General features: G+C 46.9%; 1 protein-coding gene across 2 annotated transcripts in view; it reads left to right on the forward strand.

Annotated features, from left to right (window-relative positions):
• DOCK1 (dedicator of cytokinesis 1) overlaps positions 1-22,757 on the forward strand; it is a 491,527-nt gene that overhangs the window by 53,645 nt on the left and 415,125 nt on the right. For both annotated transcript variants that reach the window (XM_032314015.1, XM_032314016.1), the window contains exons 2-8: positions 1,281-1,364; positions 8,207-8,247; positions 10,746-10,801; positions 14,450-14,546; positions 16,880-17,028; positions 20,636-20,771; positions 21,668-21,825. In XM_032314015.1, coding sequence (XP_032169906.1) covers positions 1,281-1,364; positions 8,207-8,247; positions 10,746-10,801; positions 14,450-14,546; positions 16,880-17,028; positions 20,636-20,771; positions 21,668-21,825 — 721 coding nt within the window. The remainder of the gene's footprint in view (positions 1-1,280; positions 1,365-8,206; positions 8,248-10,745; positions 10,802-14,449; positions 14,547-16,879; positions 17,029-20,635; positions 20,772-21,667; positions 21,826-22,757) is intronic.

Here is a 22,757-nt window from a genome sequence, read left to right on the forward strand (position 1 = left end):
ATCTCATCACGCGTGAACAAGAGTGTGCTTCGCATTTAATGGTATGAGTGTTTTAGGTGCTTATCTGAAAGGAGTAGGAACTGTTTTATGTCAGAACACACATTAGGGATTTCAGAGATATGTTGAGTATGCTAGTTTTAAGAATTTCTTAATGTTGGACATATTTTTGCCATTTGACTATAATGTAGCTTTTTGGCTTAATATCAGCTTTAATTATATGATTATTTTGATTTTATTTTTTAATTTATTTTATTTTTTTTGGTTATATGATAATTTTAAAAATTAGATTGGTTTCCAAAGACATTCAGCCCACCAGTATCTCATTCTTTTTTACGGTTGGGTGGTGGTCCATAGTGTATATATATCAGATTTTTGTCTACTCATCTGTTGATGGACACTTGGGCTGGTCCCATAACTTGCCTATTATAAATAATGCTGCAGTAAACATAGGGGTATGTATATCTTTTCAAATTAAAAAAAATATTCAGCCCATATATAATTGATTCATAGAAAGTAATTATTTAATTTAAAAAATCTATTAATGGAAATAAAAGGCAATATATGAAGTGATAATTAAACTGTGAACAGTATCAGTTTTCTTCCTATTATAAACATTATTCAGCCGTAAAAAGGAATAAAGTTCTGATACATGGGGCAGCACCTTAAAGCATCATGTTGAAGAAACCAGGCAGGAAAAGTGTAGTATTGTTTGGTGTGCTTCTGTGAGGCAAGTAGAGCAGTCCCGTCTATAGGGACGGAAGGTGGACTCAAAGTCTCCAGGGGCTGCAGGGAGGGAATGGGGGTAACTGGTCTGTGGGTACCGAGTTGCTGTTTAGAGGTTGAAAATAGTGTGGAAGGTGATCACAGTGATGGTTTCCCAACATTCTGAATGTCGCTGCCCCCACATTGGACACTTAAGATGGTTAAAACGCGGGACGTCACGGCATCTGTGCTGACCATGTAAGCGTGGGTTTATTTCCGGTTTATGTTCTTGGTCTGCGTGTTTACTTTTGTGCCAACCCCACACAGCGTTGGTCACTAGTGCTCTTCAGGACTACACTAAAAAGATGAAGTCACCTTCGTATGGTGTTCCGAGTTTCTTCTAGTCGACGACGCTTTGTATTTGTCTCTTGAAAGAGAAGGCTACCTTTGTGGATATCAGAGGGGCTGATCCAGGCAGACACTGCCTCTAGTCCACCGTTAAAAACAGGTAGAAACAAGCCAGCAAAGTCACTTTACCTCTACTCATGTCTCCTTACCTCTTTTTCTCTCCTTCACAGCATTTTATAACTACGATGCCAGGGGAGCGGATGAACTTTCTTTACAAATAGGAGACACTGTGCACATCTTGGAAACATATGAAGGTGCGTATACTGCTGGTGTCTTTCCCTTACTGTTTTGGGCAGTTAGGTCACCTTCTCAGTGTTTCAGAATATGTCCATCTGATCTGTCTTCCTGCGGGCGGTGGATGCCTTTTCCAGTGAGGGCAGCCGGGAGGCTTCTCATTATTTAAATAATAGTTGATTAACATGAAATTAGAACTAAAAATTCCAGTTTCTCGCCTCTACAGTTTTCTGTAGAAATCGCTATTTTCATTAAAAGCAACAGAACACATTGGTTCCTTTGTTGCAAATGTATGTGAATCTTGACTGTGAATAACTGACCGCTTGAAAAACTATGAAAAAAAAAAAAAGTACATTTAAGATATTTCCATGTTCAAGTCATCGTTTTGATGTGTTTGATGTGAGTGGTGAGACTTCCTATGTTTTCACTTAGATTTGTTAGGAAAGGAACTAAAACTTTTTATTTGACCCAGCTGTAGGATGTGGGCCAGTGAAACAGACATTATCCAATAGATTAGAAATCCAGAAAATACTATCATAATAGTAGTTTCTCAGTGTCCTTGGATTTTCATACAGTCGGGTTTCTTTTTAAAGATTTTAGTTATTAATTAGAGAGAGAGAGACAGAGAGCACAAGGCGGGGAGGGCAGAAGGAGAGGGAGAAGTAGACTCCTCCCTGAGCAGGGAGCCCAACATGGGACTCGATCCCAGGACCTCAAGGTCATGACCTGAGGTAAAAGCAGCCTCTTAACCCACTGAGCCACCCAGATGCCCCACACAATTGGTTTTTATATTTAGTGTTTTGGGTATCACTGGAGCGACCCCCCCTTCCTTTTATTCTGTGGTTATTGCGGCACAGAAGGGAAGCCGTGATGGGCTTGCTTTCTGAGACTCCTCGGATTTGGAAACTTTGTAGAATTGTGTAATTAGCGTTGGTGGCTTTACTTCCTGCTTGAAGGGGTGACTCCCATATAGCAGATGAATGAAAAGAACTGATTAAAATGGATCGTTTCAATAGAAGAATTGCTTTCAGAGTGGGTTTAGCTCAATCCTTCCCGTAGGAGCTGGGGGTTGGAGAGGAGACTGCAGCGGGCCCACAGTGAACCCACAGAGATCTGCGAACTGGCCCTCAGGCTCAGGCTGTGTAATTTGCATAAGAGTGAAGTGGATGTGAGCCTCTGGGCACTGGGTGGGCTGCAGCTTGCCCCAGGGCCCCTCCCAGAACCACGGGCAAGCAGGAACCTATCAGACACCCATGGCTCTGTCCCGTATTTCCCTTGTGGTGTACGAGGACTTAGAATTCCGGTCCCTTTGCCTCTTTAACCCTAAAATCTTCCCACTGGGAAAAAAAAAAATCAGCATTAGTGGCGTATGCCTGGAAGCAGCTGTAGCTCTGTGAGAACAGACCCTGTCCTTAAGTGAATGAGTAGTTGTGATGGGTGCCTTCTGCTTGTTTTCAATTTTTGTAGCTGACAGTTGGATTGCCTTATCTGCTCTCAGTATATTCTGCCAGTGTTTGAGAGGAGACACGGAGAAATTAAGCAGAGGTTAAGGATCAAACCTCTCATCTCAGACACTTTACTGATCTGAAGGGAAAAAAGCTCTTACATCTTCTTTATGTTTGCCCCTGCTCTGTTGAAGTGGAAATCCTGGTTAATAAACACTGGGTGATGACGTCATTCCTGAATAGATAGCAATTTCCGGTCAGCCTGGGTATGTGGGGACTGCCACCTCTTGTTCTCTGCTTCCCAAGAAGAGCGTTCTCTTTAAACAGTGGGATCTTATCACCAGCAATCCTTGCTGTCTGTACGTTTGACTTAAAAACAAATTGGGTAGCCAGCATGATGGTTAAGTCTTCTTCAGTGAGCATTTTGTTTCAGGGCTAGTCAGTCTTCAAGATTCTGATTAAAATATTCCAGTCTTTATAAAGACCCTTTAACACAAAACAAATTCCTTTTCCTTGACAACTATCATTTTGGTTTTAATCAGAATCTGATCAGAGAAATGCTTTTGGGGAAGCAGTTTTGACTTTGGGAAACTTGGTGTCTTTATTCATGAAATAAGAATGGAATAATTGTTTTTCTGCTCTTTCCTTTTGTTCTATTTTAGTTTCACAGATCATACTCGTGTTTGGCATTTTTTTTCTTTCCTCCTCTCCCCTCCTACAATTCCTCTAAGAAAATGTATTTCTGTTGTCAAATTTAATTTTCTTTTTCTTTGTGATCCTTTTCAGGATATTACTTGGCTTTCTGCAGAGAATATAAATTCTAGATGATGGCTCTTTATAGTAAAGTTCAAAGAAACAATTTACCTTTAAGTTATGGTTAATTTCTCTCTCTCTCAGGCTTGTGAAGGCCTGGAGCAGAGGACACAGGAAAAGCAGGGTACAGGTCGCTGTGGGGGTAGAAGGAGCTTGGAGAGGTCATTGAGGGCATATCCCCAGTTTTAAGCAGTGTCCAGACTCAGCCACAGGAGAGGCGAGCCAAGATCCCATGTTTATAGGGCGATTGTCGAGGGGCTGAGGACGTGCAGGGCCTGCTGCCTGCTCCTTTCCATGCTGCCCTCTGGGCGCTGGACACTGGACGTCATGGAGCAGGCAGGGTGCAAAGATTAGGGAATCATTCTTTTGATTAAACCACTACACTGGAACTGAATGTATTCCAGTTTTTAGAGGGTAATAATGTATTTTCTTCCAAAATATACCTTACTTCCCTCTTGTACTGTCAGCATATGTCAACTGAAGGTCACGTGAGACAGGGTGAGGTTTCCTGGGGCCTTTGCAACTAAGGACCATGGTTTATAACAAAGGACGGCGCTGGGTGGCTTAACTGGCAGGGGTGTGTTGTCTCCCACTTCTGGGAGCTGTGATATGAGATCAAGGTGTCAGCTGGGTTATGGGGGAGAAGCCGTTCCTTCTGGTGTTTGCCAATAGTCATTGGTGGTGTTTGGGTTGTAGATGGGGCACTCTGGTTTCTGCCTTTGTCTTCGTGTGGCAGCCTTCCTGTGTGTGTCTCTGGTTGCTTCCCCTTTATACAAGGACACCAGTCATTTTGCTTTCTGGCCCACTGTAACTAACTCATTTTAACCTGATTGTCTGTGGAGACGACCTTATTTCCAAATAAGGTCACATTCACAGGTAGAGTGAGGACTTCCCTGTCTAGTTTGAGGTGAACCTGTGACAGATGGGAAAAGGCAGTCACAGTGGTGAGGTTCTCATTTCTTAGACCTGGGAGCTCCCCAGCCCAGCCTCCACTCAGCGAGCATCCTTCGTACCTTGTCGCAGGTGACCGGCCACCTGGTCTTGGCCTGCGGAAAACTGATGTGGCTGTGGGTACTGTCTTCTGAGAGTGCTGGACATGCTGCTCCCGGAGCCTCCAGCCGCGGGACTGAGTGCACCTGCGGTGCCTGCAGCGTGTTCCACAGAGAGCACCTGCTGGTTCTTTCTCCAGAAGGCCCGTTGTGTGTGTGGATGCTGTCCATCAGGACATGACTGGTCGCTTCTGGAATTTGGCTCTCTTGCCATTCAGAGCATAGGCCACTGTCCTCCTGACAGAAGGGAATGTCCTGTCCATCTTCAGGCAGCTCCTTGTAAACTGGGCTGATCCCAGGACCCTGGTGATGTGGTCTTCACCTGTCCATCCTGAAGGAAACTCCAGCTTCTTCCTCATGCGTGTCTTGGCCTTGCTGCTGATGGTTTCACAGGGCACAGTGAGGACACCTGCTGCTCTGCCTCCTCCGTCGTGACCCCTCCCTCCTCCATCTGGCTAACAGTGAGCCCTCCTGGAAGACTAAAGCTAAGCACACCTGTCTGGGCAGGCACTCCTTCCTGCCTGCCCCGCACCTCCTTTGCTCTGCCTGATCCTGTTCCCTCGTGGCACTGTCCCAGGACTTAAGTGTGTATGTGTGTTCCTCCCTGTTTTTCTGCTGTGGACACTGTATGGGACTCGCTGACTTGGCTGGTTGCTTTTTTCCTGTGCTGGACTGTGTGCTCGCTGAGTTTCAGGGCTGTGTCTTGCTCATACCTGCCTGTCTCTTAGGTTGGTTGACTCCATGGAGACTACTCATGAGCCCTGCCTGGGAGGAGTTAATCAGCCCGTTGCTGCTACAGACCATGGACCCTCCTGCCCCTAGCCTCACCCTGTCTTGCTCCTTCCCCTAAGAGCATCCAGGCCTGCATTCCCTTACAGCCCCTCCCTCCCCTGCAAGAAACCTGTGCAGGGATTCCTCTCTCCTTCATGCTAAAGTCTGTCCTGTAACATGGCTGGGCCCCTGCTTGTCTTAGGGGGTCTTCCCATTTGTGAGCTCATGGAGGGCAGAAATGAAGTCTTACCTCTTTCTGTATTTTGCTCTGTCTAGTGCAGTCTCCGGCATGAGTGTATGAGCTGGAAGAAGTAACGTATGCAGATGATCTTGGGGAGGGAAGCAGTAGGTTTTCATTTTTCCTAGGAAGGCAGTTAAAAAAGAAACTCCATCTATTATTATAACATTAAAAAAAAAAAAAAGACAAGACTCCCTATCTTTTATCCCCATGGCTCACCCCTTTCTTCTCCCTCTTCCCATTGAAAACCCTTTTACTGTGTCTGAAGTGGATTTTTGTGTTTGCCTGTGTTCTGGTAGTGTTTGGCGTGCATGTAGTTTTCATGTATATGAACGTGGGTGTAGCTCTTGCTCTCGTTCTGTTTCTTACTGTTTTATTCAGTGCTGTCCTCTAAGAGGCACTTCTGTTTATTTTTAGTGTATGTTTAGTTCACGGTTCCCACTGCTGTGTGCACACTCCCCGTGTTTTACTGACAGCCCTCCCAGTTCCGGGCACTCCGCTCTCCTCCATGTGCTAACCCTAACCCTCACATCACACGGCCATGGGATCCTGCAGCCGTCCCCTGTGCACAGGAAGATGTGCACACGTCTTTCCCAGGGATGCGTTCCCAGGATGCGGGGACAGATACTGTGGGGGCAGATGCTGGTTGCAGGCTGGGGGGACGGATACTTGGGATAAGCAGGGATGGCTGCTCCCATTCAGTTGCTGCAGGCTCCTGTCCTCCCCAGCACCTGGGGCTGCCTATATCCTGGGGCATTACAGTTTTTAACCACTGAAGTTTGTTCAGTTAAATTGTATCTGATTATCTTTAAGTTTGAGCAATCTCTTCATATGTGGGTAAGTCCTTGGGCTCCTTCTATACACTGTTGGTAAGTATGGCTCTTTTTCACGTGGTTGCATCTCAAATCGTCCTGGCTTGTCATCGGGCAGTATTTCCTTTTATGTTCTAGGACACTGATCCCTTGTCAGTTTCAGGAACGAAGGGGCATGTTAATAATGAAGACGTGGGAAGGTTGTAATGACAGCATGGAAGACCGTCCTTAGAACTGAATAAATACGGCCTTTATTTGGCTCTAGATGTAAGCCGGTGACTGCCTAGACCTCCCCTCTTTCTCCCTTTAACTGCCTGGGAACGCTGCCCTGGATGGGCACGGATTCTGGGCCGGGTGCATGGAGCCAGTGAAGCAGACAGTGCAGCTCTACGGAGATAATCCTCCACACGTGCAACTGAGCTCCAGACACTCGAGTCTGCAGTGCCCCCGGTCCATCTGCCGGGCCCCTTTGTCAAGAGAGCCCTGCGGTCACCACTCAGTCTTAGCAAATCCTTTGCAGGGATCCTGGGAATGTCCATCTCCTGTTCTGAATGCTTGAGGAGCATCTGTTAGTAATCCCTTGAGGACTTTGCTCATTTCCACCCCATCCCTTTCTGGTCTGTGACCGTTCTCGCCTCTGGTTGATAACATGATTGCTGTTTAAGAAGGTGCTGTCCTTGGGGCACTATTTGGAGCTCACTCAGACATCGCTTGCTTCCGAGCTTTGACTTTCTGATACCATGTGAGAGTCTAATATTTGGTTATTCTCCAGGAATTTACCCAACCTGCACTCTGCGCGCTTCTGTAATTCTCTGACCACGTCTTTTCTCTTGTGGGCAGAGTTAGAATTTGAGCTTTGGATCCACTTTCCCTGAGCAAGGTGGCCAGAGTGACTTGAAAACGTTGGGGGTGAGGACAGCTCCACAGTGGTCGTTGGCTGTCGTGGGGATGTTGGGACGCTGGTGACCGGCTGTGCACCCCCAGGGCGCCTGCAAGGATGTTTCTGCCCTCAGCTTGTGGGCTCGAGGGGAGGTGCCAGGGGTGTGGTCAGAGCTGCTCTGCCATCCTTTGGCCTGTTCCATATAGCAGTTCCTTCATGCCAGCCGTTGTAGCGGGCCCGTCTTCAGCTTCCTCCCCTCATGGAGGCAACTGGGAACTTGAGTCTAGTCGCACCCCCAGGGCGAGGTCGGCCCGTGTTCCTGGGTCTGGCGCTTCCTGTGGGGGGCTGAGGCTTTGCCACAGACACACTTTGTGAGATTATGGCTGCTCTGGGGCATGGCGTCTCCGGATTGAGGAGGGAGGAAGTTAGCGCTCAATGGGTCCTCTGTCTTGGAGCAGTTCCTGATGATCTGGGGATGCTGGTATGTGCATTTGGCAGTGACCCCGATTCAAGTCAGTTAGAGGGACAGATAGGGAAATGGATACCCAAGTAGCCCTCTCTGGGGTGAGTGGTCAAAAGGATGTTTCTTCCTGGGACGGTGTGGCCTAACTTCAAGGTGGCGGCTTTAAGTCCGCCAGCAGCAGACGGAGATGAATGGGCTGGTGGGGTGTTCAGGAAGGTCACTAGCCAGGACGATTTGAGATGCAACTCTCTGGAACCTTCTAGTGTATTTTCACAGTGTTAGGATTATTGAATTCTGGTGACAAACTGATGAATTCTCCAAAACAGGAAGGTATCATGAGGGTCCTGGGGTGTCTGCTCCTTCTAACTGTTGCAACTTTGTATTTGTTTAGGGTGGTACAGAGGTTATACCTTAAGAAAAAAGTCCAAGAAGGTAAGTCCTTTTTTCTAAACCTCTGCATTTCCATTCATTCATCACACCGAGAGAGGAAATCAATCCTATCCCATTTGTGTCTTCGAGTTTTCTGTATATATCTCTTTCTCTGAACTTAACAAATGTGTGGGCTGACACGTGGGCTACCCTGAATTGTTTTCTTTTGAACAGTATGTGGGCACAGAAACACCAGCTCTGCATCCGTGGTGGGACTGCTGGGCTGTGGCTCAGTCCTGACCTGTCATCACGAAAGGCACAGTCCTCTTTTCCTGGTAGAACGTCACATCCTATTTAAGGTCGGGAGGTGGGAGAGAAGGACCCTGGGGATAATGACTTCAGAAAAAAAATACCACTTAGGATTTTCAGTCTTAAGTTATCCTCGATGACCACAGATTTGCAAAGTTCCTGCGTGCTTGTTTTCCCTTTGCGCAGAACTATTTTAAACTGCCTGACTTGCTTGCAAAAGAAAGGCTCTGCTTTCCAGGGCCTTTTGCATGCGAGGTTCTTTGAACTTCTGAAGCCAGGACCTGCAATTATGCCTCAATCCTTGTGGCGGACACTCCCTGACACGGTTCTGTTGTGGCTTTTCTGTTCTTAGCTTCGCAAAACCTAATTACAGCTCTCCGGTTTTATTCTGTGATTTTGAAATAATGTCCATTCTGAGCTGTGATTAGGCTCTGTCCACGTTAACTCACACACTTTAATATCGACGATAGCTTGACAGAGGGTTCGTTTTATTTCTGTTTCTTAACTCTGCCTCTCATGATCTCCTTACTGGGCTGGACTCCTCATGTGGTCCTGAGCCTGTAACTTAAGGCCTCCGAGGTCCGGCGGCTGAAGCACAGGTCCTGCCTGCCCAGCTTCCCCCAGAAACCCTACAGCCGGGCCCTGCTGGACAGGTGGGAGCTGTTTGTCCTTTGTAGCTGTCATTTGTGAAGGGCCCAGCTCGAGCCACATTTTTTTCTTCTGAAATCCTCATTGGAAGACCAGGCATTTGCAAAGCCTTTAAAGATACTATGGTTTCTTAGTTGGCCCCTGCATGCAGTGCAGAGAAGGCACTTGGCCCCCAGTCACGCAAACTCCCAGGACCCATCCTTTGTGTAGGTATTCACACAGATGGCGTTTGTCTGGGCTAGTGTGAATGACCCCGGCTGGAGTGGTTGCTCATTTCATACCTCTGCGTGTGTCGCCTCTCTGCCTTCCACTCCTCCTTCTGTGGCTTCATGGTGCCTGCGAGCAGGTTGACTGAGAGGGAGGGCTGTCTTTGCTTGTGGACACGGGTGAGGCTGCCTTGTTTATCCTCTTCCCTCTCCACCTGTGCGCACACCTTGACATTACCTGTGCTCCTGGAGGCATCCTGGGATTTGGGCATGTCCGGAACACCTGGGACCCTGTGGAGCTCCCAGCCTCGGGGCCCCTGAGTCCGCTTCCTTGCTCAGCCGTTTGTCTTCTGCCTGACCGCTCCCTCCTGTCTCTGGGATAATTCTTTATGGGAAATTCAGCTTTCCGTGTATGCAGGAGGAGCGTGAATCTGGGGTGTCCATGCTCCTTCCAGACAGATTAGTAGCTGTGGTTTCTGGTCCTCCTGTGTAAATCCTTTGCGGCCAGATGCCAGGGAAACGCGGTCAGAAGCTCCTTTCACACAACAGGTGCCTGGAAACCACCAGTGCCGCAGAGTAGATTTCCACTGCACGCACTAATCTCACACGGGAAGCCCTCCGGCTGTGCTGGGCAGCCCCGGATCCCAGCGCCTCTTGCCCCACTACCCACTTTCAGGTCCTCGTTTCTGCCTCACTCCAGAGAGGGGGCTCTTTGTTTGCTTAGGAAGCAGGACAGCAAGTCTTGATTAAAGCCTCTAGCACTTTGCCGTCCGCACCCGACACTGAACTTGCACTTGAGAAACTCTCCCTCGCACACTGTGCTGCTAAGCCCCCAGCCCCCACGCGTGCTGCCCTGGGGGATGCCGAGAGCTGTGAAACCGGTGTCTGATAGTTGTGTGGATTGGGCGAAATTTGCCCATTTCCTGTATTTTCTCACATGGCCCCTCTTTTGGGAGGTTGATATGAATCTGTGGGTCAGGCAAATAGTCCTCCATGCATACGTGATGATAAGTGGTGGAAATCAACTTTCCATGGCCATTTTAGCTTTTCCGGAAAGAAGGAACTGTCAGAGACCATCATCAGATTATTTTTAGGCATCCTTTGGCTTTGGAGCTGCCTGAGGTGCATCCAGTGGGGAAGACACAGGCCAGTCCTGTGCACTTTTTTCCGGGCACATGGATCGCTTCTGTTTTCTTCTGAGACATCTGTAGTCTCCGTGAAACGCTAGCAGGTTGAGCTAATACTTCCTGTTGGCACCACTGTGTTGTCTGTGAGACTTACCCTACGCCTTGCAGAATTAAGAGCGATCCAGCCATACCCTCACCTTGTCGGGGTGGTTTTGATTTTCGGTTGGTATTCAAGTTGGTAATGAAATTACTGTTTTTTTCCCCCCCAAAGGGTATATTTCCTGCTTCATATATTCATCTTAAAGAAGCCATAGTTGAAGGAAAAGGGTGAGTCTGGTTTTAATGTTGAAATGAAGAAACATGGTGATTGTATTTGACTTTGCTGCTGGTCCACATGGCAGGGCCTGTTAGGGGATTGGATGTGTGTGTGAGTGACTGTGATGGGACAGGAGTTCTGAATCGAGAAAGGAGGCTTGGGATAGAGATGTGTGTACAACATGTTTTTGGACCTTTGAAAAGTCTCAAGTCTGCACTGGACCTGCAGTCGTGCTTCTCAGACCTGAAGCTGGTTTTGGGTAGCATTGGCCCAGTGCTCTGTGCTTCTCTGTGAGCAGTCCCACTGGGTAGAAGCTCTAGCCCCCCAGCTCTGAGTCCATTTTTCTGGAAAATTTTGAACGCTATGACACCAGTGGAGTTTAGGGTGAAGCAACAGTTGGTAAATTGGGACGTGTGTGAATTTACATTTTGTGTAATTGTGATGTATGTTTCTTAGAGGTCATAAAACTGATGTATAAGATCATTAAAAGGACTTTTATAGAACGAGAACCCATTAGACAGGAATGGCAAATGAATAGCCAGGTGTGAACTTGGAAGAAGGAGCATTAAAATGTTTTCCTTTTTTGTCTCTTCTACATCTTCACCCTCAGTTAAATATGTAAATTATAAAATTACTAATCATATGATTACTGCATAATGACATCTCTTCGGTTGATTACAAAATTGCCTTTCCAAGCACTGTACTTTTAACATATGAAAAGGACTTGCTCCGGGTCTGTAGTTGCGTGATGGGTGATTAAAATGAAGAAAATAACTTACAGGCATAGATGGGGATGACCCGTAATACGGTATTTTTTTATAGCGATAAAATGGTTTGTGTGCAGAGTTTTAAAGGGAAAGAAAAAAAAGCAAAGTTTTGACTCTTGTTGTAGAAATAATGGAACAAAGTATGCATTGGACGTATTTTACATCTGTCTGTGATTAATTTTTATAAGAGAGCACTGTGAGTATACAAAAGAACACATAGAGAATGTAATACGAAGCATACTAGTAATGTGAATGAGAGATTATTTTGATTCTCAGTGAGTAGAGTCACACCCACATAGACAGACACACTGCCTCCCGTTCCTGGGGCTCGTGGGAGATGCCCTAGGTTGAGTGACTGAACGGTGCACCGGGGACAGAAGCAGTTAAGAAACAGTTTCTCTGCCTATGCTGTGGGGCTCCCTGTGTTTTCTCCTCCCGCTGCTACTCTGGTCCTGCCTCTCCTCTGGTCCTGCTACTCCCACCCACGCTCAGCCGCTTTCTGCCTCCCTCCTTGTAAAGACCCTCCTGCCTTCAGACTTGACAGGTGGTCTCAGCGCTCCTCCTTTCCGCCGGAGATCTGTGGACCTCTGCCTCTCCTCCCCATGGTCTTTCCTCCTTTCCAGGGCAGGGTGCTCTGTCATCCAAACCCCCAGCCTGCCTGCTTGCTCTCCAAGGTCATTACTCCATCTCTCTTGCCGGGTTTTTTTCTTTCTGTGTCCCCTTGACTCTCACGTCCTTCCCGCGTGCTGGCTGCCACTGATTCTCTACCTTTTCTCCCATAACCAAGGCTGTTCCCATTTGTCCTCTCTCCCATGCTCCCATGGCTGACCAATGTCTCCTCCTGTCGGAGCTTCCAGTATCTTCTCAGGGCTGCTCTTCTGGTGCTTTCCTGCAGTGTGGGACACTGGTGGCTAGCGCCTTCACCGAAGCCCCTTGTTTATTCTGATGCTTTCGTACCCTGTTTCTCTTGCCTCCTAGCCTATTTCCCCGCTGCCCACTACTCCCAGGGGACCCTCCTTGTCCTTCTCCCAGCCCTGTGTTGCCCCTCTGTTTGACATGGCCCATGTTGTTGTGTTTCCTCTCTGTGGGTGATTTTTAGATCGGGGCCTCCAGCCCTGACTGTCCCTTAATGCCCAGCTTGATCATTTAGAGCCAAGTGACTAAGGAGCCACCCGCGTTGGCCGAGCGTCTGCGCTGTCCTGCCCATCCTTCCACGCCCCGCGTGATGTTCTTTCTCTAGTCTTACAAACAACGCTATGAGGCAGCCGCTGTTGGCTTTGTACGCTGCTGACCCCTTGCAGGTAATGAGGTGCTTACGAGATGGTAATATAGTGAAGCCAGGTCTGATACATAAGAGCCAGTTGGCATATTCCTTCCAGGGACAGATCAGACCTACAGAGAGGGAGAAAGTGAGAAGGATCCGGAACCGAGACCAGGACACAGTGTGAGCAGTGGGGCCTCCTCTGTGTGAGGGAAACAGGGTCGTCTGATGGAGTTCCAAGTTTTGGAGAGTGAGTGCAAGAGCCCAGTGGACTCAGCACGAAGTTCGGGATCTGGAGGACAGAAGTTTCCCAGTTATTGCCACACCTGCTCATCCTGCGAGAGAAGAGAAATCTGCCCCCCGAGGCTTTCTAAGGATGGCATCGCAGAGTGGGATGAACCACATTTTCATCAGCATCCTTCCTGGGAACAGCAGAGACAGACTTGGCAGGGCTGTGCTAACAGCCAGTTTCTGGGATAGACACCGAAGACGTCCCATCAGAGGGGAATTCCTGAAAGTAGTTTTGTGGGGTGTGGCCCCGTACACCTCGGACGTCTCGTCACTGCCGCTCCAGAGGCGCAGGCTGCCGCACCCGTCCACAGAGCCTGGCCTTTTCTCCGGGACTCCACTATCTCTGCCTGTGGGAGTCTCCCATCGGCTGGTCATCCAGGCCTAAACCCCAATGTGAGCCCAAGTGAGGGTCCCGCTCACCAAGATGGGCTGTAGCCAGAGCAGGAGCGGGGGGGCATGTGGTGGACGTATGGTCTGTTCTGGACGCCCGGTTTCCTGGGCCTCCCTTCCATCTCTCCCTCAGTCCCAAGCATTCTGAGCCCTCCCTTCCAGGGCCTGTGACAATGGGAAGACAATGGCTGACAGGATTTAAAAAAAAAGGCACAAAGCGATAGCAAGTTAATAATCAGTCCAGGGTTGCCGTTTCGGGGTGCAGGGAAAGGGAGAGGGTCACCGAGTGCTGGGATCAGATGGAGGGTCACCGAGTGCTGGGATCAGATGGAGGGTCACCGAGTGCTGGGATCAGATGGAGGGTCACCGAGTGCTGGGATCAGATGGAGGGTCACCGAGTGCTGGGATCAGATGGAGGGTCACCGAGTGCTGGGATCAGATGGAGCACCTCCGGACATCGGACAGAGCCGAGGCCTCCTTTGTGTCTCACCAGGGTGACTGCTTCATGTATTATCAGACAATGAGTTTGATGCATGATGGAAATGTAAAAATCGTCTTAACCCGAGCCTGCATCTTAACGCGGCACAGACTGGCTATAATTGATGGTGTCTGTAAGGTAGATGGGTGCACGTATTAGGAATGTGCTCTCAGACCCTGGTGCTCTGAAGACTTCTAATGGGATATTATTTGCCGCCCCCGCCTCACCTTGATGTGCGAGGTGGACGCCTTTACACGTAGGTAATGTGTGAACACACTTGGGCTGTATACAGATGTGCCCTGTTGTTCTTAGAGGTGTGTGTGTTCATATGTGTGGACACAGTCTTGTTTGTATATTTTCTCTCAGTTTGCTTAAATATTTAATTCTGTGGGCTAGATTTGGGATTTACAAGTACAACTTGCAGACTCTAATGAAGCCGTGGATGTGGCTGTGCTCTCCTCTTTTCCCTTAGGCAGCATGAAACGGTCATCCCGGGCGAGCTCCCGCTCATACAGGAAGTCACCACGACACTCCGCGAGTGGTCCACCATTTGGAGGCAGCTCTACGTGGTGAGAACACGGGATGTTGAATCTAAGCTTAAAAACAGAGAATGGTCTTTTTGGACCTTGCTGTACCGGTGGGATTTTTTTTCCTTTCCCTGGGAACCTCAAAAGCAGAACTTCTGGGACTGAGTCATGTTCAGGGCGAAGAGAGCCCATTATTCTGGCCACCCTGGGGGGCTGTTTGTCCTCTCGGACCTGCTTTGCGTTGGGCTGCGGGCACGCTCACTGTGACAAAGCACCGGTACAGGAAAGAGCCGAGGATTTCCGCCTGCTGGTGCAGAACGGGAAACTCGCTCCTCGAGCCCTTTGGAAGACAGGAGTAGGCAGGCTGCAGGGTTTATATTTTGATCATGAAAACTAAAATCTGCTTTTAAGCTGTAATGGGTGCTTATTTATGGATGCAGTAGAGAACAATTGCTGTTTATTTATTTATTTATTTTTTGGCCATTGCCTGTGTCTTATCGTTTGAGTAAGACTACATAGTCTTCCAGACCTAAGCGTGCCTGTTACAGAGGTGGGGAAGTTGTGTGCATTCTGGCTTCACGTACGACTGTCCGGTTCTCCCAATCATGGGAGAAGCCTTATTAACGCAGGGAGGTTGAGACTCTGACATCTTCCATTTCCTGTTCCCTCGGGGCATTTCTTTGCACATAAATTCATATTTGCAGAAGATTACCTTTTGTTAAGCCTGTATTTCTATTCAGAGTGTTGATTTCTCATATGCTAATGTTGTCAGCACAAAGCAAGGGCTCTGGAGAGAAGTCAGTGCATCGATTTCTTGGGAACACAGAAAACTTGCAAAAGTCCCACAGCTGCTCTCTGGGCAGGCTTGTTGTTTTTGATTATACAGTGGTTTCTTGTAAATGCACAGTAATAAGCAGTTGCAGTAATTGGTCATCAAATGTTCTCAAAAACCGAAAAGCGTAAAGTTAGCCATGAATGTTTTGTGTAAATCTGAGCAATTTTGTAGTCGGTCTTTCATGTTCAACTTAGCAATTTTTAAACAAAAATATGGCAGCAAAACAAACAGGGCTGATGCTGAGTGATCCGTTAGTGGGCATGGCTCTAGCCTTCCCACCCGGGATAGGCATGCCCGGCCATTACCTTGGTTTCCTTTTTAGAAATGAGGGTTTCCCTCTTGTGGACTTACATTGTTGGATTTGTACAAAGCTAGAAGAAATTCCTTATAGTACTTGTCTACGAATTGTTTTTTTGCTGTGCTCTGTGCTTGTAGACAAGTTAGCAGAATATTATGGAGTTTAGATATTTGACAAGGCTTTAGGAAAAATGAATTATTAGGAGATAAGCCTAGTGTGGAATAAACCATTATTTTTGGCCATTTAGTTATTATTTAAGAAATGAACACTAGGACAATGCTGGGAAGAGGAGTTTGTGGGGTGCAGGATCATCTACTGGGGTGGGGATCATAGAAATCGCTAAAAGAAGTTCACCTGCTAGAAATAGTGGGATGAGAGGTTCAGAGATGTAGAGCAGAAGTTATTTTAAAAAGTAGCAGTGGCCACATTTTAATATTTATAGGGACCCTGTTTAGAATTTTATCAAATTAAGTCTTTCCTAGATTTCTTTTTGTGGAAGGAACCACTGGCTTCTTTTAGGAGGTTGGGCAGTCCCCAATTTCCTCGATGAATTCTGCTCTCTTGGCTGTTGCAAAACTGTTGCCTTCTTTTTTTTTTTTTCTTTTGGTACCATCAACGCCTTCAAAATATGTAGAAAGTGATAAAAATGTGAATTTTTATCACTTTCCTTTTGATGTAAACGCCCCAGGAGCTTGTAGATGAAGGTTTTACTCCTTGCAGGACCGCTATGTGTGCGCTGAGCGAACCCTGGTGCGTGTGGTTCCATGTGATGCTGTTCCTCTAACTTGCCTGATGTCAGGCCCAGGTGGTCACTTGCTTGGTGTGCTGAGCATGGCACAGGGCACAGTCTTCAAATATTGAAGACTCCATGGCAAGATCTTCAGGCTCACACTGAATATGTAGGAGTTCCCGGGTAGCCAATCTTCGGGCCATGGACTTCTAGACTAGTTCATGGGCTCAGTTTGCAGCTCCATGTCGAGATCTTGCTCTGGTTAACTTCTCGATTCAGGGGTGCATACTCAGAACGTTGGCTTGAATATTGAGGATTATGTATGACTTCTTATCCTTTTGATCTGTGAGTGCCTGATGGGAAGCAGACTCCATATCATGTGTTCCTGTTTCGTGCTTTTGACATTGATTGAATCCCATCACGTAAGGTCTGTGCTGCACGTGCATTTGGAAAACCATCCGCAGTGCTTGTTTCTACCAAGAGCTTCACGCACAGCTTTTGTCCCCCTGCAGCAAGACAACAGGGAGATGTTCCGAAGTGTGCGGCACATGATCTACGACCTCATTGAGTGGCGGTCGCAGATTCTTTCTGGAACTCTGCCGCAGGATGAGCTCAAAGAACTGAAGAAGAAGGTCACTGCCAAAATTGATTATGGAAACAGGTTTGTTTATTTGAAAGATGATTTCATGCTTAAATTATCCAATCTAATAACATTACCGTAAGCCTTGAGGAGGCTGAAATCCTATTTTATCATAAAAAAAATTTCTGACATCACAATAAGGGCGAGTTTTCATTTTTGAAAGGAGTTTTCAGAGACATTGTCGGAACCTGTAGTGATCTGCAAGAAGCTGGGGCTGGGGCGGCCTGGTGTTTTCACTCTTCCATAGGTGGCGCTGCTCTGATTTTCCCTGACAAGGGACTTCTTTTGTTTCCTGCTCACAGTTCTGGACTTGGAGTTCAGACCTAGGGATACTTTGTGCAATAACAAGCACTGGGTTGCTTTGTGGAACCCTAAGTTCTAAGAGTTGGAAGGGACGTCAGAGGTCACCTTGAAACTTAACACCGGGCCAGGGGCTCCAGGTTTGGCAAACCCAGATACGGCCAGCGAAATCTGAATCTCAGATAAACAACAACCAATTGTGCTTTGTGTAAGGATGTTTTTTGCAAAAGTTCCTGTCTACAGTGGGCCTCCACTCAGCTCTGCTTGAATGCCTTCAGCAGTGGTGCACTCCCTTCTCTACAGCGCTCACTGGGCGTGCCAGTGTTCGCAAGCCTTCCTGATGCTGAGCAGGATCGAACTGCCTCATCTGTGATCTGAGTGAGGTCCTGCCCTTTCCCACGGGATAACTCTAGTTATTCCTATAATGTCAGAGCTGCAAGAGGCGTTTAAAAATGATCTGGTCATAGGATTCCTAGATGCTGGTCTCTGTCAGAATCACTCCTCCGAGCTTTCAAAATATAAAATTGTGGGACCTACTCCTGAAGATTTTGATTTCTAAGATGTGGAATGCTGGCTGGAAATCGCAGTTTTTAAAAATAGGGTTGGACCATGCTGGATTGCAGATTGGGGAACTTCTGGGAGAGTCAGAACCTCTCATTTTACATATTAGGACTGTGTGCTCAGAGACTGGGAGAAGTTTGCCCCCAGCTGTTTAGCTGAAAGTTGCCCTGGGTAAACTAAAGAACCTCTCTGTAAAATCAGAATTATAACATAATGTTGTTTTCTAGTACTTCATCCTTTCAAGTGTGAAAAGTTTCTAAAAAAACATTATTACTTAGATGTAGTATTTGGATTAAAAGACCAACAGGAGAAGGTGTTTCCCCCCTACCCCCTTGCCCCACTAAAGCTGTGTGTAGGATATTAGATATTGTTGCAGGGAAAACCATTTCATGAGGACCTGCTTAAATAAGAAAACGACAAAGAACAACAACAAACTTTTGGAGCTTTGATTCTGTTTTCTGTTGGAATATTGTATTTTAAACTTATGTTCAGAAACCACCTGCTTAATTTGGCTGTGGGAAGAACCAAAGTACATCATGTCATGGAATAATCTAGTTAAGAAAGGAAGTGTTTCAAAACATAATTTACTACTTTGATCGGAAATACAGTCCTTATTAGGACTGTTTTTGACCTCTTGCTCTGCTAAGTTCTACTGTGATAGTAGAAGTTTACCGTAAATCAGAGCCATGTGAGCACCCGTTGCTGCAAAATACACAGAATGATTGGCATGAAGAAGACCCCTGACAGGCCACTTCCTGTACCATTTTCCATGTGGCATTCTGGAAGGAGCCTAGACGCGGCCATGAGAGTGTTCTGGCTCACAATCCAGGCTCTGGGTTCTTCTAGATGGTTCCCTGAGCTTAGGTTACTGCTTCTGTGAAATGATCTGACCACCTGTCATGGCAGGAGTGAGAGGAGGAGCACATGGCAAGATGTATGCAGCAGGGGGCGCCTGGGTGGCTCAGTGGGTTAAAGCCGCTGCCTTCACCTCAGGTCATGATCCCAGGACCGTGGGATCGAGCCCCGCATTGGGCTCTCCGCCCAGCAGGGAGCCTGCTTCTCTCTCTGCCTGCCTCTCTGTCTGTCAAATCAATAAATAAAATCTTTAAAAAAGAAAAAGAAAAAAGAGGTATGCAGCAGGCCGGTACATAGCCTGGGCTCCTCTCTGCTCCTTAGGGAGCCTGTTTCTCTGTGGCCCCTCCTCCTAAAGCCAGGTGCTTTGTAGATAGGCCTAGGCCAGCACTGGCTCCGCCCATACAGGAAAGGATTCTCTCCCTACCTCATTAGCATTGACTCCACCCATACTAGCATTGATCCTGCCTACACCAGCACTGGCTCCGCCCATGCAGGGAAGGATTCTCTCCCTGTCTCATTAGCATTGGCCCTACCCATACCAGCGCTGACTCCTCCTAGGGGCAGGTTTATGGTTTGGATGAGCTGTAATATTTGGGAGAGGGGCTTTTCCTCGTTAGTGGAACATGTTGCAGAGACAACTGATGAGAGCCCAAATTTATTTTTTTCTTTTTTAAAAATGTTTTTCTCTTCCTCTTGAGGCACCCCACAATCACTGCAACTACTGAGGCTGTTTTCATGCAGAGCAAAAAGCCTCTGACTCTTTGTTTAAAAGCCTGTTTACCCTCTTGTTGCTGACAGGCCCAGTTGGTTCTGCTTCACCATCAGTGGATTTACTCAGTAGATATTTACAGGGAAAAACAAGGTCTTTGTGATGGCCTTCCAAATGGTGCAGTGGCCCAGCATATGTAGCAGAATGATCCTGCCTGACATGGTACCAGACTCCTATCCAGTGTTAAGGTGTGTGACTTTCAGAGAAGAGAGGTCAGAGATGAATTTTTCTCGTTGGAGTCATTATTACCAAGTCAACTTCCCTCCTAAAACTGTAACTGTTAAAGGTGTTACTTAATTGAAATTTATCTTTCCTTCAGCAGACTCTTTACATTGCTGTATGCTTAAAAAAAAGCCGGAAAAGTTCCTGCTTCTATAGACTTGTTAATCACAGGAAGAAAATCCCAAAGGCAAACTATAAGGCATCTGTGGTTAAGAGCCTCATATCTTATTAAAAAGAAAACCATAACACATCACATAGCACAGCTCCTGGTTTGTTTCTTTACATAATGGTCTTTGTTTATTCTTTAAATGAAAACTGTGCTAAAAATCACCTAACAGTTTTCTTGGATTTGGGGAACAGAATGTTGCCCAAAAGACATTTCCAGATATAGATGGACAGACTTATTAGACAGATGCTGCTCGTGTTTTAAGTTGGCTACTATGTCTAGCCATCTGGCCAGAAAGTTGCTTAATGTTATTGTGGGTAACTTCCACATGTTTGGTATTGAAACATAATAGAATGTCTTTACCGAAGATCTTCTGGTGGGATTATTTGGGGATTAGAACTGGCTGTATGTACAAGGAAAGCTGTGTGATAAAACTGACCAGAATAGAATATACCTCTGCTCCGGCTCTTCCTCCCTCTTCTCCCTAGCTTAGAGATGATGGGACAGTCACAACGACCAGTTTTAAGTATTTGGGCATGTGGGTTTGTATATCATTGCATATATACATATATATGAGGAATGACTACATACATATAGACACTCCGTCTGTACATGCTATATATCCCACCCCTCCCCCGAATATACACAGCAGGTGTATGCTTCAAACTGTCCACGCTGTGCACGTAGTACTTAGTAACCCACACTTCAACGCCCTTGGTTTGTGTCCATGAAGTTCTGGATGCTTCTTGTTGTAGAATTCTCGACCTGGACTTGGTGGTGAGAGATGAAGACGGGAACATTTTGGATCCAGAACTAACTAGCACGATTAGTCTCTTTAGAGCTCACGAAATAGCTTCTAAACAAGTGGAGGAAAGATTGCAGGAAGAAAAGGTAAGTTCTGTTCTCCAGAATGTGCCCGTTTACGTCTGGAGTACCTTTCCTCCGTAACTGCTTTCAACAGTAATAAAATGCCAGTGAAGCCCAGAATTTGCACTAGAAAATCCCCCAGAAGCACAACCGAACCGCACACTTCATGCAGTGACGAATGGAAAGGAACCCAGGTCAAAACATGCTGCTGATGACCGGAAAGAGTTTCATCCTTTGGTGGGGGGAGGGTTGTAAAGCACTTGCTCTGTCTCAGGAGGCAGGGTCTTAATGACATTGACTTCGTGTTCTCATACTGTGGGAAACAGGACTTGATTCTGCATTTCCTTTTTGATAGGAGCACACGGAGTGACATACTCTAAGCTCGATGAGGTCAGGGAGCACATGTCTCACTGGTCTTCATCCTCTCTGGTCTGTCACGGGATCTTCTCTCTAGCAGCTATTCAGAAATCAGCTGATTGAGTCAGCCATTCATTCAGCGAGTCTTCATTGAGCACCTGCTGTGTGCCTCCTCCTGAGGACATAACAGTGAATAAGACAGAAATGTCCTAGGAGGATTTAGCCGAATGCAGAAACGAAAATTAAGCAAGTATGCTTGCAAACGCCATTGGGATCGATTGAGGAGACCCTCGGGTACCTGAGGACAGGACTCAGGACAAACTCTGATGGGATTTTGACCTTTGCAGAGGGTGTAATTACTCCTCCTTTGGGTGTGTGCGTGTGTTGAGAACTTGAAGTGGGGCAAGGAAGTGACTTGTGGCTTGGCTGGGTTAGGCCAACCGGTTGCACATAGTTTCTTCTTCTGTCGAAAATAAAGCGAGGGTTGATGGGAAAGAAAGGGAGGGAGAATAAAGAAAGCGAGGCTATTGCTAATTTCCACTTTCTGTTTTATTTCTACTCAGTCCCAAAAGCAGAACGTAGATATTAACAGACAAGCGAAGTTTGCTGCCACCCCTTCTCTGGCCTTGTTTGTCAACCTCAAAAATGTGGTTTGTAAAATCGGGGAAGATGCCGAGGTGCTCATGTCTCTTTATGACCCTGTGGAGTCCAAATTCATCAGGTCAGTGACGCGTCCCTGCCGCAGGCTTTCCTCTCTGGTTAGTGGGTTCGTGTTAGGAGAACGGCACTGGAACCGCCCTCCTTGTTGCTCTCAAAGATAGCACGGGGGGTCGTCGGCTGGCCGCGCTTCCCCCAGCAGCTGAATCAGTGCTGTTTTGGGACTGCGTAATGGCAGGGCTTGGGCTCTGGGCCAGCGTCCCCTCTCTTCTTCCCTGCCCGCATGTGGGTATTTGAACGTAGTTTGGTCTTGTGATGTTTCAGCAACTGAATATTGAACTGGTTGCTTCCTGCATTGTCCTTATAGGGTTTTATGTTTCCAGACCGCCCCCTCTCCCCCAAAGGAGTATCATTCTTGTCTTAATCTTTTAAGCTTTTAGTTTTTTGTAAGTTGTATTTTTGGACCTTTGGTCTGTTGTTATTTCTGCAACACGATTGGCTGGAAAGTAGCATCTTGACCAGTGCCTGCTACAGTGCTCTCACTTAATATATGGTGAACAATTTGTTGAACAAAATAGTATAAATGTAAATATTATAAATCTTGTCTCTGCTGTTCCTGTCACTTGTAATATGGTCTCTTTTCCTAGTTCTAGCTTTTGTCTCTCAGTATAACTTTCACTTTGTCCATATGGAAAAATGACGGTTTAGATTATGTGTGACGTGTGTATGTGTATGCATTTAAAACGGAAACTTCTTCATTTATATTATTCACATTTTTTTAAAGAGAGAAAGCGTGCACACGCGTGTGAGGGTGGGGAAGGGGAGAGAGAGAGAGAGAGAGAGAGAGAGAGAATGGATCTTAGGCAGACTCCACTCCTAGGGCGTAGCCTGATAGAGGGCTCGATCTCATGACCTTGAGATCTTGACCTAAGCCAAAATCAAGAGTCGGGTGCTTAACCAACAAGTCACCCAGGCACCCCTGTATTATTCAAAAAT

Source organism: Mustela erminea, chromosome 14 (genome assembly GCF_009829155.1).
Source record: "Mustela erminea isolate mMusErm1 chromosome 14, mMusErm1.Pri, whole genome shotgun sequence".
Lineage (NCBI taxonomy): Eukaryota > Metazoa > Chordata > Mammalia > Carnivora > Mustelidae > Mustela > Mustela erminea.